The sequence below is a fragment of the Aspergillus caelatus genome (assembly GCF_009193585.1).
Source record: "Aspergillus caelatus strain CBS 763.97 unplaced genomic scaffold BDV27scaffold_63, whole genome shotgun sequence".
Classification (NCBI taxonomy): Eukaryota; Fungi; Ascomycota; class Eurotiomycetes; order Eurotiales; family Aspergillaceae; genus Aspergillus; species Aspergillus caelatus.
The window spans coordinates 133,255-149,044 of NW_022475326.1; the positions used below are offsets into that span (position 1 = coordinate 133,255).

A 15,790-nucleotide genomic window follows, 5' to 3' on the forward strand; every position below is an offset into this window, starting at 1 on the left:
GGCTTGGGGGTTCTGGGGCCGCATCACGGCTGTCGTCCACAAAGTCCGATTGCCGCAGGAGACTGTGGATGGCGAGGCGCTGGCGCATGTACGCATCGCGCGAGATACCAGGGGGTGGATAAGGGGTTGGATCCGCCGTGGCCACGGCTCGATGGCCCGATGATTGCAGCCATCTCTTGTGCTGCTGGATGTCTCGCTCAAGGATTTGACGCTATTTGGTTAGCCTGCCTCATAGATTCAGGTTCAGCCACTTACCATCGGTTTAAGATGAGCGGAGAACTCGAAGTACCGGGTGACTACATCGAGACATAGCTGAGCTTTGTTAATGGCCATCTGCATTGGCAGGCCCGCATTGTCCCTCCCAGTATATGTCCCAAACAAGATCAACCGAGCTGCGTGATAGGCACATACAGCCGCATCAAACTCAAGCATGTGCTGCTCATCCTTGTGATGAACAAAGTCAGAAAGCACCATCACGATCAGTTCTGCGTGACCCAAACACCTATTTTTCATGAGAACACGCTCCGACGATGTCATGCGCTCCACGGCGACGTGTGGAGTGGATTCGGGGTAGCCACTGAGAAAGATACGATACAGATCGCAATGACACTGATGCCAGGACATGTGCAGAGTCGCGTAACGGGGATGCCAATGAAGGTCTTCTGGGTTTGCGGGGGGGTATTGATTAGAGGGTGCGAGCCGACTTCGTAGACGATGGAGGTCCGCTTGGAACCTCTCCATAGATCTCAGTAGCTCGGAGAGGCTCACTTCCTTAGCGCAGGTTCTCCGATTCAGCCTGCTTCGGTGTCAGTATTGTGTGGAATGCTAAGTCACTTCTAGACGGACCTCATTATCCCTCTTCGAATAAAGGCTAGCTTGACGAAAGCCCCTCGGGGTCCCAGAACTTCTGGCTCAAGACCCTTGCTCGGCTGGAGGAAGCCGGTCAGCACTGGTCGCTCATCGTGGAAATCTTCGTCTTCACAGGGTAGCTGAAGGTGAATTGTCTCTGAGTCGAAGAGCTCGAATTCTTTCAGCCCCACGCAGAAACTGTCCTCCAGCAGGTAGAGCGACCAGAATGTCCTCCGGCGCACCTCCTGTGCGATGGGACTCAGGCCCGAGTGCTCGTAGTTGAGACGCAGAGATACCGCCCACCGTGCTGTAAGCCCAGCAAGAATGAAGGCTCGTGGAAATTGGCCTACTCCGGCCCTATATCGAATGGTGAGTAGGGACGCCTGGATTAGGAATATGGAGGGTCGTTCGAGCCGATTCAGGATAAGTTGCTCGGACTGTTGCGCCCAGGCACCATGTTCAGATTTATATTGGCCAAAGTATAAAGCAGTGATCGCACATATAGCTAGCTTCAACGACTCATCGAGGGTAGTTTCAGAACGGCGTTGAACGACAGTCTCTTTGTGGAGGAAGTTGAAAGATGGGAGAGGGTACAAGCGATCGAAATAGTCTCTCAGAAGCGAGCTGACTACCTCATCTGACGGCGATGAAGGAGCAGAAGGTCTTGGTATTGAAAATTCAGATTGACCGTGGGTGCAATCATCATTCGCAATTGGGATAGAAGTGCTGGTCGTGGGACTTGACAGCTTCCCAACGCGAGTTAATGCGGGTCTCGTTGGCCCACTAGAGGAAGGATAGGTACATTGACGATCTCGCCGATGACAATTTTGACACCGAGGCGTAGCCCCCGAACAACGGACCTTCATCGCCCGACACTCCAGGCAGGCCGTTGCACCGCGACGCTTCGGTGGCAGACGCGGCACATACTGACCGACGGCCCGAGAAGCGTCGCGCTGGAAAGAGCACTGGAACTCCAGGCGCTCACAGGTCTTGCAACCAAGTACGGATCGGTCACAGCGGACCTGGGAAGATTTAGTTCTCGCCATTCCAATCGCCATGTGGAGGGATGGGATCTATCTTACCTTGCGCACCCGACATTGGACACACGCTGCCTTCATGACCGACGGAAAGAAGTGCGAATGAATGAGCGTCTTATGAACTTAGTCCAAAACCCAACACTCAACTGACAGCACCGATAGCACGACTCGTCGCTGTCCCAAAACACACACCAATGCGTTTAAACCCTCGTCGACCGAACCGCTTGTTCGTCACGCTAGCCTTCGATTGCGTGAGGCGGCGACTCCGCATGTTGCTGGGCCAATCGTGTCATTTTCCGACCGACTGCCCGAGGCTCCATTTATGCATTATCGAATTCGATTACAATCGCGCTATCACGCGACAAGTCCCAGTCGATGGCGGGGTCTTATAACTGGATCGATGTCTCAATTATTGCCGTCGTTGTGAGGTGTTCGTGGAGTTGACTGTTCAGGTATAGAATATGAAGACGTTGAGAGCAACGAGGCGAAAGCTACAATTGGCGTCGGCGGATCAGCTGTTATCCTGAGGTTAATTAGTAAGGAAAATCTCTCCGGTTAGGCTATCTAATCATCATGTGAGTAGCAATTCTACATTTACATAGTAGGCTGCTTGACTGGCTTAGTCTGGTTAAATTGCTTAAACAGCTTAAATACCTACATAGTCTGGTCGCAAAGAAATATAGGGCTAAGGAAATATTTCCAGAAAATTACGAAGATATATATTTGAGTGATATTATATACGGGTTTCGCGCTAGACCCAGCCTGAACCTACCCTGAAGGCCTTACAATTTCACGTCCACCACCCTTTAGGGCGCCAATGGCTGGCGTTCAGATCCTTCCGTCGTGCATTCTTCATAATCATATGTCTTGTCGCCATCGTCCAATTCTAGAGAGGCAGCTACTCTCCTGATGAGAACAGCGATAACTGGTGACATTATACATGTCAAGTTAGAACTCCGATAGGCACTTAGATGACGAGGAATAAATTAGACAAGGCCAACTCACATAAGAAGAGACCAAATCCACAGGCCTGGAGTAGTGCTATATACCCAGAGGAGTCACTACCCAGCTCCTCGAAGGTCCGGATCATATCGTGCGAACCTCCGAGGATCATAAATGCCGCCACAAAGCCGAACTATAACTTGGTTAGATTGCCAGTAAAATGGTTCCTTGCAGACGGATATTATACCATTGGTGGCAGGTAGCGGAGGTGCTCGTGCTCCGAGCTTGTAGAATGCGCCGGCGATATACTCGGGATCACTAGAATCTCCAAAGCTCGTGCGGCCCCCATAGCTAGAAGGGTGTGCCCGAAAGATTCATGCACGCTCTTGGCCAACTTAGAGTCTTGATGATGTGCGGCCATCTGTTGGCCCCAGAGAACACAAATCAGAGCTAGCATGAGGTTCCTCCTGGGTGCGTTGTATCTATCCCTACTGAGCCAGATGCCAAGCTGCGAGGCAGCAAGCATCACCAGCAGGTAGAAAAGATGTGGAGGGAAACCAAGAGGAGCCTCTAGATCCCTTCCCATTATATCTGTGCCGATAACAACGGGGATTAATACAACGCTCATCCCAGTCGTGTAGAGGCAGTCATAATATTCGGGCGAGCGACAGTATCCGTGTCGCCCGATGCCCGCGGATGATGTTAGCCAGAATGTGGCAAGACCGATAATGAGCAAGGCAGGGCAGGAGTGTGCAATCATGATCAGGTTGTGGTGCAAAATCCCGAGATTATCCAATGTTCCGCATGTTATCTGGAACCAACCGAGGACGAGGAGCGAGACGCTAGCACCATGATACGCACTCTTGACGTATTGTGTGCTCAGGGTATTGCTAAGGGCGGCATATCTATATAAGTACCAGTATGTGAATGTATAAATGCAAATTAGGAGGGTTAGAGTCAGGTTCAGAGTGAGGTAACCAAGAGACCGGTTTCCGCCACCTATCCAGAGGCCGATGAGGGAGCAGCTTGTTACTACAGTCTGTGCGAGCTTCGCCGATCGAGATTCCGTGATCTATATGGCGTCCAACGGTCAATATCTGGATTCAGAAGGCGCTGTTTATCGATTGTCCGTAAATATGGAACTACTTACATGGAGAACCAGGGCATAGGGCAATAGGAACCCCAATGATACGACCTGTAAAAGCACAGAGAGTCCTTGCATAACGCCCTGTGTAATAAATTATTTTTCACCTTCCTGGTTGTCGGGACAGATTTATCCTACCATGGTGGCCAAAAATAGGAGTTTGAATTGTTGTAGGATAATTTATGGGGTGGTGGAAGTGCGTGATATACCGGGACAGTGGTCTAGTCATATATAGTACGATATAAAAAGATAAACAATCCAAAAGATATACAAGCTACTTAGGGTCAGGATAGGATCGTGTTTCCGCGACTACATAAGAAGGTGGGAAATTGGTTTCGACTTTGGTACAGAAATCTGATATCAAATCTTCAACTGGAGTTCAGCTGAAGTATCGAACCTGACGGATCACATCACTAGCGCGTGGCGACTGAAGTTTTGACATCCTCAGGCCTTGAGATTAAGCTTGCCGGCCTTACAACTGGTGTATTTCCTTTTTTTTTTTTACTCGAAATGTCCAGGATTTGATCGACATCTTCCGCCCCTAAAATGCTCAGTCAAACGATTTCTCCAGTGCGCTATCGCCATGGGCATTGGTTTATTCGTCATTCGACGCCTATGTCTAAGGAAGAAAATTTGATAATAGAGCATTCCTCCAACCAGAATCCGCACATCGAATAGTTTGAATGGGTATTCTATCGCCTGTGGAGTTTTAGCCTTTGTCAGATTGGATACAGGACTCGATCGTCGAACATTGCTTTGCATATTATCCTCTTGCTCCACTTGGCAAAACTGCACACAAGTAGATTCTGGGTTTATCCGACAGCCCGTCTGCTCATTTCAAATGTAGTCTGGTTGTTCCTCTCATTGGATTCGCAGGTCTATCTTCTCAACGCGCTCCTGCCTGAATACCTATAGCGTACGACAATGCTGGCTATTGCGGTTTGGCACTTCCCCATCATCTCCGCCTCTATCTGGCTAGGTTGGTCTGTGGCCAGTGAATATTCTATTAACACAGGACTAATTTATACAGTAATGCTGCTCGGGATGTCTGCAAGCTGGATAATCATAGGAAGGCCGAGATACACTACAATGGTGGATGGACAAATTTACCCGTATTAAACCCCGGCTTTGGTCATCTTCCTGGTTATTCGACTTCGTTCAACTCCGTAACACTTTCATAGGTTTATCTCAAACATAGGAGCGGATGTTCAACCTTTTTTTGTTGTCGGCAGTCTTATTTCCATGCTCTTTCTCAACCTCTCCGTAATAGAGAAAGAATGGCCGCTTAGAGACGCGAGAAAGCTGGCCTGGTCAAAGGTTCCTATTCACACCGTCTGCGCATACTCTTCGATTCTCTTGTCCATTGCAGGAAGTATAGGGCTGATGCTGCTATCGTGCTTCGATTACATCCATTACACGAGCGTGCATTATTCTTCACTGGCCTTATTTATGTACGTTCATTAGTTATCTAGAGAACCATCGATAAATGCTGACATATTCTTTAAAGAGCCGCGCATTCTATCTGCGCAACCCTCCTCGTTGTTCAATCTACCCTTTCTTGCATTGCTACCAGGTGGCAACATCGCCTGCTATTCACCATCTTCATCATTAGGGCCTCTCTTGCTATTATCGAAGCTACGCTTGGCATTGTGTTTGGCTTCAGCATCCACTATCCCGGCCTGGATGGGGACTTTTCTGCGATTCTTGAGTGGGGGAAGTAGTAAAACTCCGTAACCTCTATTTACGGCATATTCACTAACGGTTGCAATAGTTATCGCGTTTTTCTTCACGGGACATATTCTCTGCTTTAGTCTAGATTTGCTGCCATCGACTCAAGAACAGCATGACGGGTACGACACGGAAATCGGCAAGGCTTGGGAGGACGCGACACTCCTATAATTGGACGAAGTCACTGGTATGGGGTTGCCAATATTGCGACCGGTGATGCTTTAGGCGATGTGGCTTTGTTGGCATTAATAGTGATAATAAGTGGGTTCATTTGCCTCTACTTCTACGGCCAAGGTTCCTGCAATCTATATCCAGAACACACGTGCTTATCCGAAGTACCTACACCTGTAGCTTTCTCACATCTGGTTTAATTTAACCTACTCGTGGTGAAACTGTGTCTGTAATGCAAACCAGAGCGTGCATGAGTTACAGGTATTTTCTAGAAGGACATGCCAATGCAGAGAACAAAACGAAATTTACCTTATTTGGACTAAATAAAGAGCGTCAGGAATAAAATGATGAAGGAAGCCTTAGCGTAGCCCCTTGCAGCCAGAAGTTTAGATCTGGGATAGTTAGCTAAGAAGATATGGCCTGTCATTTCTCCTTGCAATAGGACCTTCTTTTGCCTTTCCCATGAAAGTAAAGCGAAGAAACGCAGTGTTGGGCGTGGGGGAGACCTGTACGGAAAGCCTAGGATGATTGTCGCAGATTCCTGCAGGAATAGATTTAGTAATTGATCTGGAGGGCGGGTCCTCAGTCGTCACTGTCGTGCGTATCATTGCTAGATTCTCCCTAGCTTCCTTTAAAACAGAGCAACATTAGTAGAGTGACCCACAGCAACCCGTTCGTAAGGTTTTACTACTGGAAGACACATTACGTTTCTGCAGTGCAGGTGGTGCTTCATCCCTTGCTTTCTCGCGACGCTATTGATTTAACTACGTGACTAGAACAAAGGAGAATAAGTTTAACAGCTAGTTCAATTTCTCCTGTGGAGTAGTCACCTAACTGCGTCCGCTTGCGGAGGCACTGAAGGTTTTTATCCATGTCGATTGCAAGTATTTGGATTGGATACATGGCTGCGTTAGGTAGCTATTTTCAGTGACTAAATTGCCTCTAGGCTATCACTTGGCTCGGGTCAGGTCGATCGTGATTCTGATCGTCTGAACTTTGTGTGCGAGCCAACCTGTTATTGAGTGCTAAGACCCCGCAAGACACCATCTTAGGGATCCATGACCAGATACTGCTGAAAATGAGATGGGCGGCCCTCTGGGCTCGGCTAGATTACCACGGCTACGTGAGAAATATTATAGGATACACCGGTGAGCACAATGTGGGTATAAAAAATAATAATGAGCATTTTCCAAGTATGGAACACAGTATAATAATGACGTTATAACCTATACCACAGCTAAAGAGATCCTTATATTATCAAAGAAGGTAAATCGATATTCAGTTGCCGTTCTATTGCGCCGATGGCTGTCTCCCCCAGGAAGGCAAGCGAATCAAAATCCGTATTTGCAAAGTAATGGGTGGAATTCTGGCAACCCTCCGGCATCGTCAAGCCATCAAACCTTTCCTTGGACCAGGCGAGGGCCTGCAAGATTCCAACCAGCGCCAAAGATCGATGTGATTCCTGCGTTTGCATGCGATAGTGGATCCTAGCATCCTCCTTACAATACCAGGACACAAGGTTATCCGTATCCACCGTGGGACTGGCCTCGTCATGTGTACTTTCATAGATGAACATTGGCATGGTGGGGACGTCTTGGCCAAGACTGTTGTTGCTGAAAATCTCCCGGACATCGGGGCTGTTGAGGAATTCCATGCTATGGAAATAGGAAGCGATCTTTTCGTAACCGAGTGTGCTGCGTAGCTGCTCACTACACATCGGCTGAAATTCCTCGAACTGCTTCTTTCTTGTGATATTGTGACTGAGGCTGCCTTGCATTAGACCGGAAAGTGTGGGATACTCGCTCGCGAGGCCCCAGATGGCTGCGAGGAGTGTCCAGTCCGAGGGCATCAGGTAGTTAACAACGCTCTGGAGGTTCGGTAATAACCCTCCTACAGCAGTGCCAATGATGTTCAGCTCCGGTGCATACGCTGATTTGATCTCTGCCGCTAGAGTTGTAGGAGAACTTCCTCCCGAGTATCCCATCATGACCACTGCGGCGTCGCGGCCAACGCCTGTAAGATCACTAGAAAGCAAGGTCGCCCGAATACCATCTAACACGGCATGAGCCCCTCGACGATTAGCCATGAAAGAAGCATCAAGTCCCTCATGGTCGTTTAGAGTGACAATCCATCCTTGGTTGAGAGCTGCTGCTATCGAAATACGGTGTTGTATAGTAACAATGCTATCATACGGCCCCATCTCAACCCCATCGGCGACAAAATAATACGATGGGGAGCAATCCAGGCCGGCGGAGTTCATAAAGGGTTGGAAAGCGACTATCTTGGTGAGATCAGGATTCGGGGGAATGAGAACGGTCGTCACGGCGGCGACTGGCCTGCCATAGCTATCCGTGGTCCGGTAGAGGATCTGGTATCCCTTGTCAACCCACTCGGTAAGTGGTTGTTTATAGCTGTAGGGGGATTCACGTGAACGGAGGATGGTGCCAGGTGCTGCAGCTCCGAGGCTTAATGGTTTTCTATAAAAGGGATCCTGACTCGGGTGAATGAGAGAGCCGATCACATTGCTGATGGCTAGGAGACAGGAGAGGAAAAGGAAGAGACGGTTCATTTCTGATACTGAAGGTACAACCTTTCAGCTTGGAGTAGGCGCCTTGGTACACGCTGGCAGACGTACCTGCTTCCGTATCCCCTAATTAATACTTGATAATCTTGTACAGTTTACGAGAAAATCAGTAGCCTAGATGTGATCATAAATGCTTCTGTCATATTTCCCTTTTGTGGGCTGTCACACGGATAAGATCTTCAGGTCTGGATCCACCGCCGATCGGTCTGCAAGCTCTCTTTTTAACATTCATTAAAAAGCGAATACCCCTGGACTATCCAAAATTAGACAAGTGACAAGTCAGACGAATTTACCATGTTTACCTGATATTGTAATGGTAAGCATCACCCCTGAAAGCACGTACACCAAATTTCAAGCGCGGATACCCATCCGGGCCAGTGGCTATCAACAACCACTGGGGCCTCTTGAGCGCGATGCACAGTTATCGCGAGGTCCATCCCGAAACAATCGCAGGAACATGGTTGTCCACATCCAGACCTCAACATCGATTTTCGCGAAAGATCTCACAGAGTCGATTTAGATTCTTGGGGCCTAACCGCGAAGAGGAGGCTGAATCAATAAGCTTCTTATAAACTTATTACCCCATTCTTACGTTTCTGAGAAAGGCAGAATGTACCACATTTTATCGAAACCTCGGATCGAGGTTGAGCTGCGATATGGTAAAATTATATTCAACCGACCGCTCCTGGTTAGTTGAGCGAGATTGGTCGTGCACGAAGAATGTCGCACCGGTTGCTCTTTCAAGGACTCCGCTCTTTCGAAAACGCCCTTCCAGTATGATCGATTTCAAAGGCTGTTTTAATAAGGCTCTCATTTGAAGCATATTGATCGACTTCGTCTGACCGGAACAGGAGATGCGCTCCAGAAGCCCTTCCATTGTAGGATCTGTGACTACTCTTACTCTCGTCGCCGCAGGTCAGATGACCCTCACATTGGTGAACATGCCCTAATTCCAATTCGGAGATCCATTGAACCGACATCGCGACATGTCAAACTTACCTATACCGACAAATCGATGCACAGGGCAACCTGAGGATCTCAGCCCACCCTTCCTAAAGTGGCTCAGGCCAAGGTCCGCCCTCTTAACCTACTCGATCTTACATGCCTCCAATTAATCCAAGCTTGTACAGAAGTTTTAGATCAGGTTAACGCCGCCAGCGTAGATAGTAGAGGCCCCGAGTCAGGAATCCTACTTCGTGGTAAGACTCGCTCGAACGGAAAGTGCTCAACGGACCAACCACATCACTTTCTGCTTCCCTGATCTTTTACGCCAACGCTTTGAATCTACCGTCTCCCATGTTGGTCACGGAGATCTGCATCCATTCTCCATGTCTATAAATAGAATAGAGGGCCCCGGCCACGTGGCTATTTAATCCTAAAGGTTTAATACTGTCAAACATCTCCACTATCTCAAGACTGTAGGATCCTACTGTCCACACAAAGTTAGAATTCTATTCACTCTATTTCCTTTTAGCTGGACAGCCAACGCCAGTCATGCGGCCTATATCCTAATATATACGTTTCCAGAATATGGCTTTACATTACTGGGTGCTCAAGGTAGTCTGACATAATCTGTAGATTAGCCGAAGCACCGGAAGATGCTATACATCGGTTGCCACGAAAGTACATGAAGCGTATTACTTCGCCTAAGGCAAAGAGCAGTTTATGTAAGAATTTAAAGGAAGGCGTCAAGCCAACCTAATACACATTTTTATGCTCTAGTGTATTAGCTATGAATGAAATTCATGAATGGTTCAATGGTCTGCTTAGTACGACTGTCCCCAAATGGCGCCGATACCTTTCATTGGTAAACCGCTATGGAATGGAAGGTCTAAGATCTTTGCGGTGTAATAAATTGTATCTAATCACCAGATCATAGTATGGCTAGAGGAGGTGGAACGGAACCTAAGCCGATGTTGTACAACTAAGTTGTCTATTCAGTCGCTCGCAACATCACCAGTCAGAATAAGATCTCTGGGGACGGCCAGACCAGTACTCCGGTCGGCGCCTGCAATAGGGGAATGCGCCTTAAAGATCTCCTTGCCAGGGAAGAACACGTTGGTGGTGAGGAAGTAGTCCAATGCATCCATGCTGAGATCGATGTTCGGCTTCGGGGCACGGATGTTATCATAGAAACTTGGGTAGTTCAATCCGCCCATCCAGCTGAGCCAGAAGGTAGGTTTATCGGCCGTCTGAATTGTTTTGTATTCATTGTCTCCTTTGAAGTCCAATTGGAGCAGATTAGGATGCGCAGCCGTGCCGCCAGACCAACTGCCAACAGCGTTCCAGGTGAAAGTCAAGGTAACATTTCCACTAGCAAGGGTTGGATTGGCGCCAGCCACGCCAGCGTCCTTATAGTAGCTCCAATGACTGGTCTCCGAATTACTTGTGAAGCTGACGGTCACGGAGTCTGAGCTCGCTGTCACCACATCCTGGCTCACTGTTATATCCGTCGGCGGCGTGTCGACAGGCAGGTCAACACCCTCACATTTGCTGTACTCCCAGATGGCAGGCCAATTTTGGACTTTCACTTTGTTGTCCAGTGTCTCGACGTAGATGTTTTCGGCCTGCATGTCGCCGGTGAATGATAGCTCTGTTGGCGCGTTAGCACCTGTGTAGACATTCCCTTCTCCCGTGGTCAGATTATGGCGTCTTGTGCCATTTCAACTCACCTTTTGCGTTATCCTTCTGCTTCACATGCTTGAAACTACGTGACAGGTTTGGCTAAATGCAGGGTAAAGAATCTTTGTCAGCACTCCGTACTGGGAAACGTACAACAAGTCTTGGTTGGTACATACTATGAAGAAACAATTAGCCATTGTGTAGCTGCTTATGATCACACTGGCCGAGCTGCCCTTAGGAATTGGGCATTGAACGTCGCCACCTGGTCGGAAATAGAGCGGGCTCTGCCCACTGGGCTTTTGGCCACCCCCCTCTCCACCTTTCACGCTGATCCAAGTCGTAAGAACACCAGGAATACGTTTGTCATTGTCCGGGGGGGTGATGCTAAAGTTGAAGGCCACGGGCTCCAGCACCTGGTTCGCGGAGCTGGGCGTATACTTGGACACCCCCGTCAGATAGTAGTAGATCTGCTTGGCATCGGCGAAGTGATCGGTGATGCCCCTTTCAATAGGCGCGGACAAGGTTTTCATAGTCGTATCGGTGGATATAACCTTCGCTTCGACATTGCGAAAGACAAGGCAGAGCCCATTACCACGACCGTTCTTGGGGTCCAGTTGAATGGTGTAGTCCTTGGGGGTTCCCTCGATGATGCCGTTCTTGGCGTCTGGCACAAAGGTAGTCCTGCCATTGCTCTCAATGCGCTGACCGGCACAGTTAAACAGTGACACTATCAATTGCAACTGAGTACCTGCGGGTATGTCTTCTTTGGGCTTCCCGACAGTGGGGAACTCGTACGTGCCCGTGAGCTCGCAGACTAGGGCCACCTGCGTAGTGCCCGCCAAAAATTGAAGGCGAGGATTCTTGAGCTGCAGGTCAAACGTCCCTTCCGCCACTATAATCCAGAAGTCCACTTCTTTGGTGAATGGCTCTATCTGGAGGATATCCTCGAGCTTGGTTGAGTCGGCTTGAAGCAGGTCGTTGATCTTGTCCTCGTCGTAGGAGACCACGACATCCCATTTGTTGGTTGTCTGGTTACCCTTCATGAGGTCGACGAGATCCGTCAGTGCAAGGCGTTCCATGGCCACGGGGCGAAGAGTAAAGATAGGCTGTCTTTAAAATACTTGGAAGGGAAATGAGAAAACCGATTGTTTGAGAGCAATGGGAAACTGGTGTAGCGACTGAGAGGACCATAACGTCCAGCAGCAGAACTTGGGTCAATTTATCCTCGATCAAGTCATCAATTTACGGGTAGGTACGTCTGATTTCGGTCGCTTTCACCTTCTCCCTAGCTGAAAGACCTCCTCAGCTGAGAGATCTTAGTGAGCGAGGCGATGTGTGGTGGTGGTGATATGAGGTGCATTAGTCCCCCCCACCACCTCTGCTCCTAACGGCGAGCTATCGGGGGTTTCCATATCCGCCCCCTGTCTTTTGTTTCACTTCAGCACTATATAATGTGGCAACCGTATGCACCCCTCCCCAACAGGAATCGGTAAACACACGGAGTTATTTCCACGTCGAGCAACATGTAGATTAAAGCGCAGGGGGGAACATGCAATTGACCAATGATCGCAGGTCTGGCAATATAATATCTAAGTCATGTATCCAGCAGCTGAAAGCTGTCATGAATCAGCTCATATATTGTTTTTCCATCAGTGACGCGTCGTCTTTCCTCGATCGTGATGCACAGACCATACCATTGGCTGGTTAACAAGAACAGACGCTCTCGACTAGCCCACACTACATGCCTAATGACGGTTATACCGAATGCAATGTAACCTCGTCCATATGCGAGTATGTGCAGATGCCGTCGTCCAAGTCGTGGATAGACTTTTGTCCTCTATGATAGAGGCTGTGAAGTTCCGAGCTAGTAGTCATGAGGATATATAAATTACCACGTCACCAAGCCATGGAGGGACGACATCTCTTCTTTTCTTTGGTGAGCCAGCAAACATTATCCATAGTATTCAGACATGAATCGCGGGGCAGCGACAGATGATTTCGCCACCGCAGTGGTGGGCGACATGACGTTGGTCCTATCGACATCCGAGACTCCTTATGAGATCGGGAAGAACTTCCACTTCACGACCGGAGCGTGTCTCATCTATGCGGAGCACATCACAATCTCCGATTCTCTCACGTTTCCCGGGAAAGACCTCGGAATCTTCTGCTATTCTCTTGAGGTGACTAAGAGTCTGGATATCGATGTCTCTGGCAAGTCCGGCAGTGCCGGGTTGCCAGTAACTGGAGTGACCGAAGAGGGCGAGGCAGGGGGGGATGGTGCAGATGCAGGCAATGTGTGGGTCTTTGTCCAGGAATTCAATGAGAAGATTACACAAGAGCTTAGGGTCAAAGCGTTTGGCGGCGATGGTGGCCGTGGAGGCAATTCCACCGGCCCAGGAAAGAAAGGTGGGGATGGAGGCAATGGGGGAAACGGAGGTACGCGTGCTTGCTGGGAACTACTAGTTACCCCCCCCCCTAACCCTTGTCGCACAGAAGTCCTACTGATTGAAAACAGGAAGTATCGAGTTCCTGTATGGAACCAAGGCTATGAAGTCTCTTAATGCTGCCGGTCGTCTATATTCTCAGCCTTGGCCCGAGGCCGCATTGAATTTATCCCAGGATGTGACGGGTACAGGGCTCCCCGACCTAGTTCAGGCCACTAACAAGCCGGTCATAGAACTCTACCGTCAGGTGAGCGAACTAATGAGCCGACTTCTTGGTGTACTGGGAGGCTTCGAGGATAGCAACAAAGACGTACCACTTGTACAAGAACTACTGGTGACAAACTTGAAATCAGTCAATGCCCCAAAGACTGTTTCGGCTTCAAGTGTCCAAGAGCTCGAGCAGGCTCTGCAGAAGCTCAACGACAATGATGTGGATGGAGCAATCAAGTTGATGCAAGTGAGCCTTGTGGCGCTTCAACCTGCCAGTGGATCAACGTTGACCACAATTGTCCTGGGCGTGGTGATAAGGCTCCAGTCTACTGTAACAAGCATTAAAGATAGTGTCGCGACCATGATTAACAACACAAACGCTGGTGTGTATGAACCCGCTCCCCCATTCCTATCATTCTTGAGACGTTGGCTAACATCCTCCATGGATAGGGGTGGGGGCAATTGGGGGCATCAATAGCAATTACCCTTCGGCTCCATCTGGAACCACAGGGAAGGATGGACAGACTGACGGTGCTCGTACAGCCGACAATTTGCCCCTTGACGGATCCGCAAAGGATGCTGCCTCCAGTCACGCCTATGCCTTCCCAGACCAGTGCCAGATGCTCCTGAACAAGGCAGATAAGTCGTTCTTCGCAAATACCGCTGCAGAGCGAGACAGGGCATCAGGCCTGTACCAGCGGATCATTGCACGTTTAGCATTCTTGACACAGCTCGAGCAACAGGATAAGAGCTCTAGTTTAGGCGCTGCATATGAGGCTTTGGAAAAGACATGGAAAGTTACAATGTCACCTCTGATTGAACTGCGCTCGATCCGTACCCAGGCAGAGAACAGATTCAACAGGTTGATACTTGGCCAGGATATGTTTGGACATGGTCCTGACTGGGCCCCACGCCTGTCCTTTGATTATTACAAGGAGGAAGTGGAACGGGAACTGGCGGATCTGAAGGACGTAGAAGGAGTGACGGATAAATACTTGACTGCCCTCGAAGAAGACCGTGCGACGGAGAAACTTGTCGCGGAGGGAATCAACTCCATGCTCCCTAGTTACAATGCCGCGGAGAGTAAGATTCAGCTATTGACGAGCAGCAATGGGCCCCTTGCAACGAATGCCTTTAAAATTGCTGCCTTCACACCGATAATCGAAGACATGCGCGCAGACCTCCAACAACGGTTATCGAACGTGCCGGTCCACTCCACCTCCGATAAAAGAATGGTCCTCGACGCTCTGGCTACACTGACCTCCATCAACCCTAGTTTTTCTTCCCTGGTAGATCTCTCCACGTTCGGATACGATGCATATAAGTCGACAACGGTAGCAACGGATGTTCAAGGAAACAAATTCAACAAAGCCTATGTGATCGACCAGCTGGCAATATGCGGCGATACTTTACTATCGCTGTCGACCTCGTATGAGACAAGGAAGGATAAGACCATTGCGGTCGACGACCCTAGTTGCATCAAAATATTAACCTCGGTCGATAACATCAGGAGCATTCTCAATCAGTTCAAAGGCTCCATCGAGGAGCACTATCGCGAGGAATTGAGTGATGCCCTCGACGATTATGTCGATACCATATTGACGCGAAACGACGCAATTCTGGAGTACAATGCCGCCATTCAGCTTTTGTTCGAGGCCGAGAGCGACCGACAGTATTATCTAGCACAGGCAGAAAAACTCGGACAAGAAGGCATCAAGGTGAACCCTGATCTCCCCGCCATTGTCTTCTGGCTCCGGAAGACCCAGGATAGTTTCCGGTTGTCGCTCATGCAGCATCTTAACTACGAAGCTGCCGCAATCAGGTTCTGGGGTCTGCAGGATGACATTCCTCTGTTGGAGCCAAGGAGCCTTCCAAGTTACACGTATCTCCAGTCGTCACAGACCCAACTGCGCTCAGCGTTCGAAAGGAGTCTTGAGCGATATGCCAGTAGCGTGCGGACGAAATGGCCGACTGGAAATGACGTCGGACTCTTGTATCAGCTACCTGAAGACGTAGTGGAGCAGCTGAAAATTCGCAAGCCCTCTGCATCGAAGCCAGG

The 15,790-nt window shown here is 49.2% G+C and overlaps 4 protein-coding genes across 4 annotated transcripts; all 4 read right to left on the reverse strand.

Moving 5' to 3' along the window:
• Positions 1-23: 23 nt before the first annotated feature.
• BDV27DRAFT_144218 (uncharacterized protein) lies at positions 24-1,907 on the reverse strand (the record flags this gene model as incomplete). Its single annotated transcript, XM_032070229.1, has 3 exons — positions 24-196; positions 252-796; positions 847-1,907. The coding sequence occupies 3 exons, from the start codon at positions 1,905-1,907 to the stop codon at positions 24-26; spliced, it is 1,779 nt and encodes a 592-aa protein (XP_031928839.1).
• A 785-nt stretch (positions 1,908-2,692) lies between these two features.
• On the reverse strand, positions 2,693-4,050 carry BDV27DRAFT_156641 (uncharacterized protein; the record flags this gene model as incomplete). Its single annotated transcript, XM_032072372.1, has 4 exons — positions 2,693-2,811; positions 2,892-3,021; positions 3,076-3,900; positions 3,979-4,050. The coding sequence occupies 4 exons, from the start codon at positions 4,048-4,050 to the stop codon at positions 2,693-2,695; spliced, it is 1,146 nt and encodes a 381-aa protein (XP_031928840.1).
• Positions 4,051-7,120: 3,070 nt separating this feature from the next.
• Positions 7,121-8,131, reverse strand: BDV27DRAFT_171443 (secretory lipase-domain-containing protein; the record flags this gene model as incomplete). The annotated part of the gene is made up of 1 exon (XM_032075598.1): positions 7,121-8,131. One exon carries the CDS (start codon positions 8,129-8,131, stop codon positions 7,121-7,123), a length of 1,011 nt encoding a protein of 336 aa, XP_031928841.1.
• Positions 8,132-10,392: 2,261 nt separating this feature from the next.
• BDV27DRAFT_156643 (uncharacterized protein) lies at positions 10,393-12,156 on the reverse strand (the record flags this gene model as incomplete). Its single annotated transcript, XM_032072373.1, has 3 exons — positions 10,393-11,048; positions 11,128-11,179; positions 11,254-12,156. The coding sequence occupies 3 exons, from the start codon at positions 12,154-12,156 to the stop codon at positions 10,393-10,395; spliced, it is 1,611 nt and encodes a 536-aa protein (XP_031928842.1).
• Positions 12,157-15,790: the final 3,634 nt, after the last annotated feature.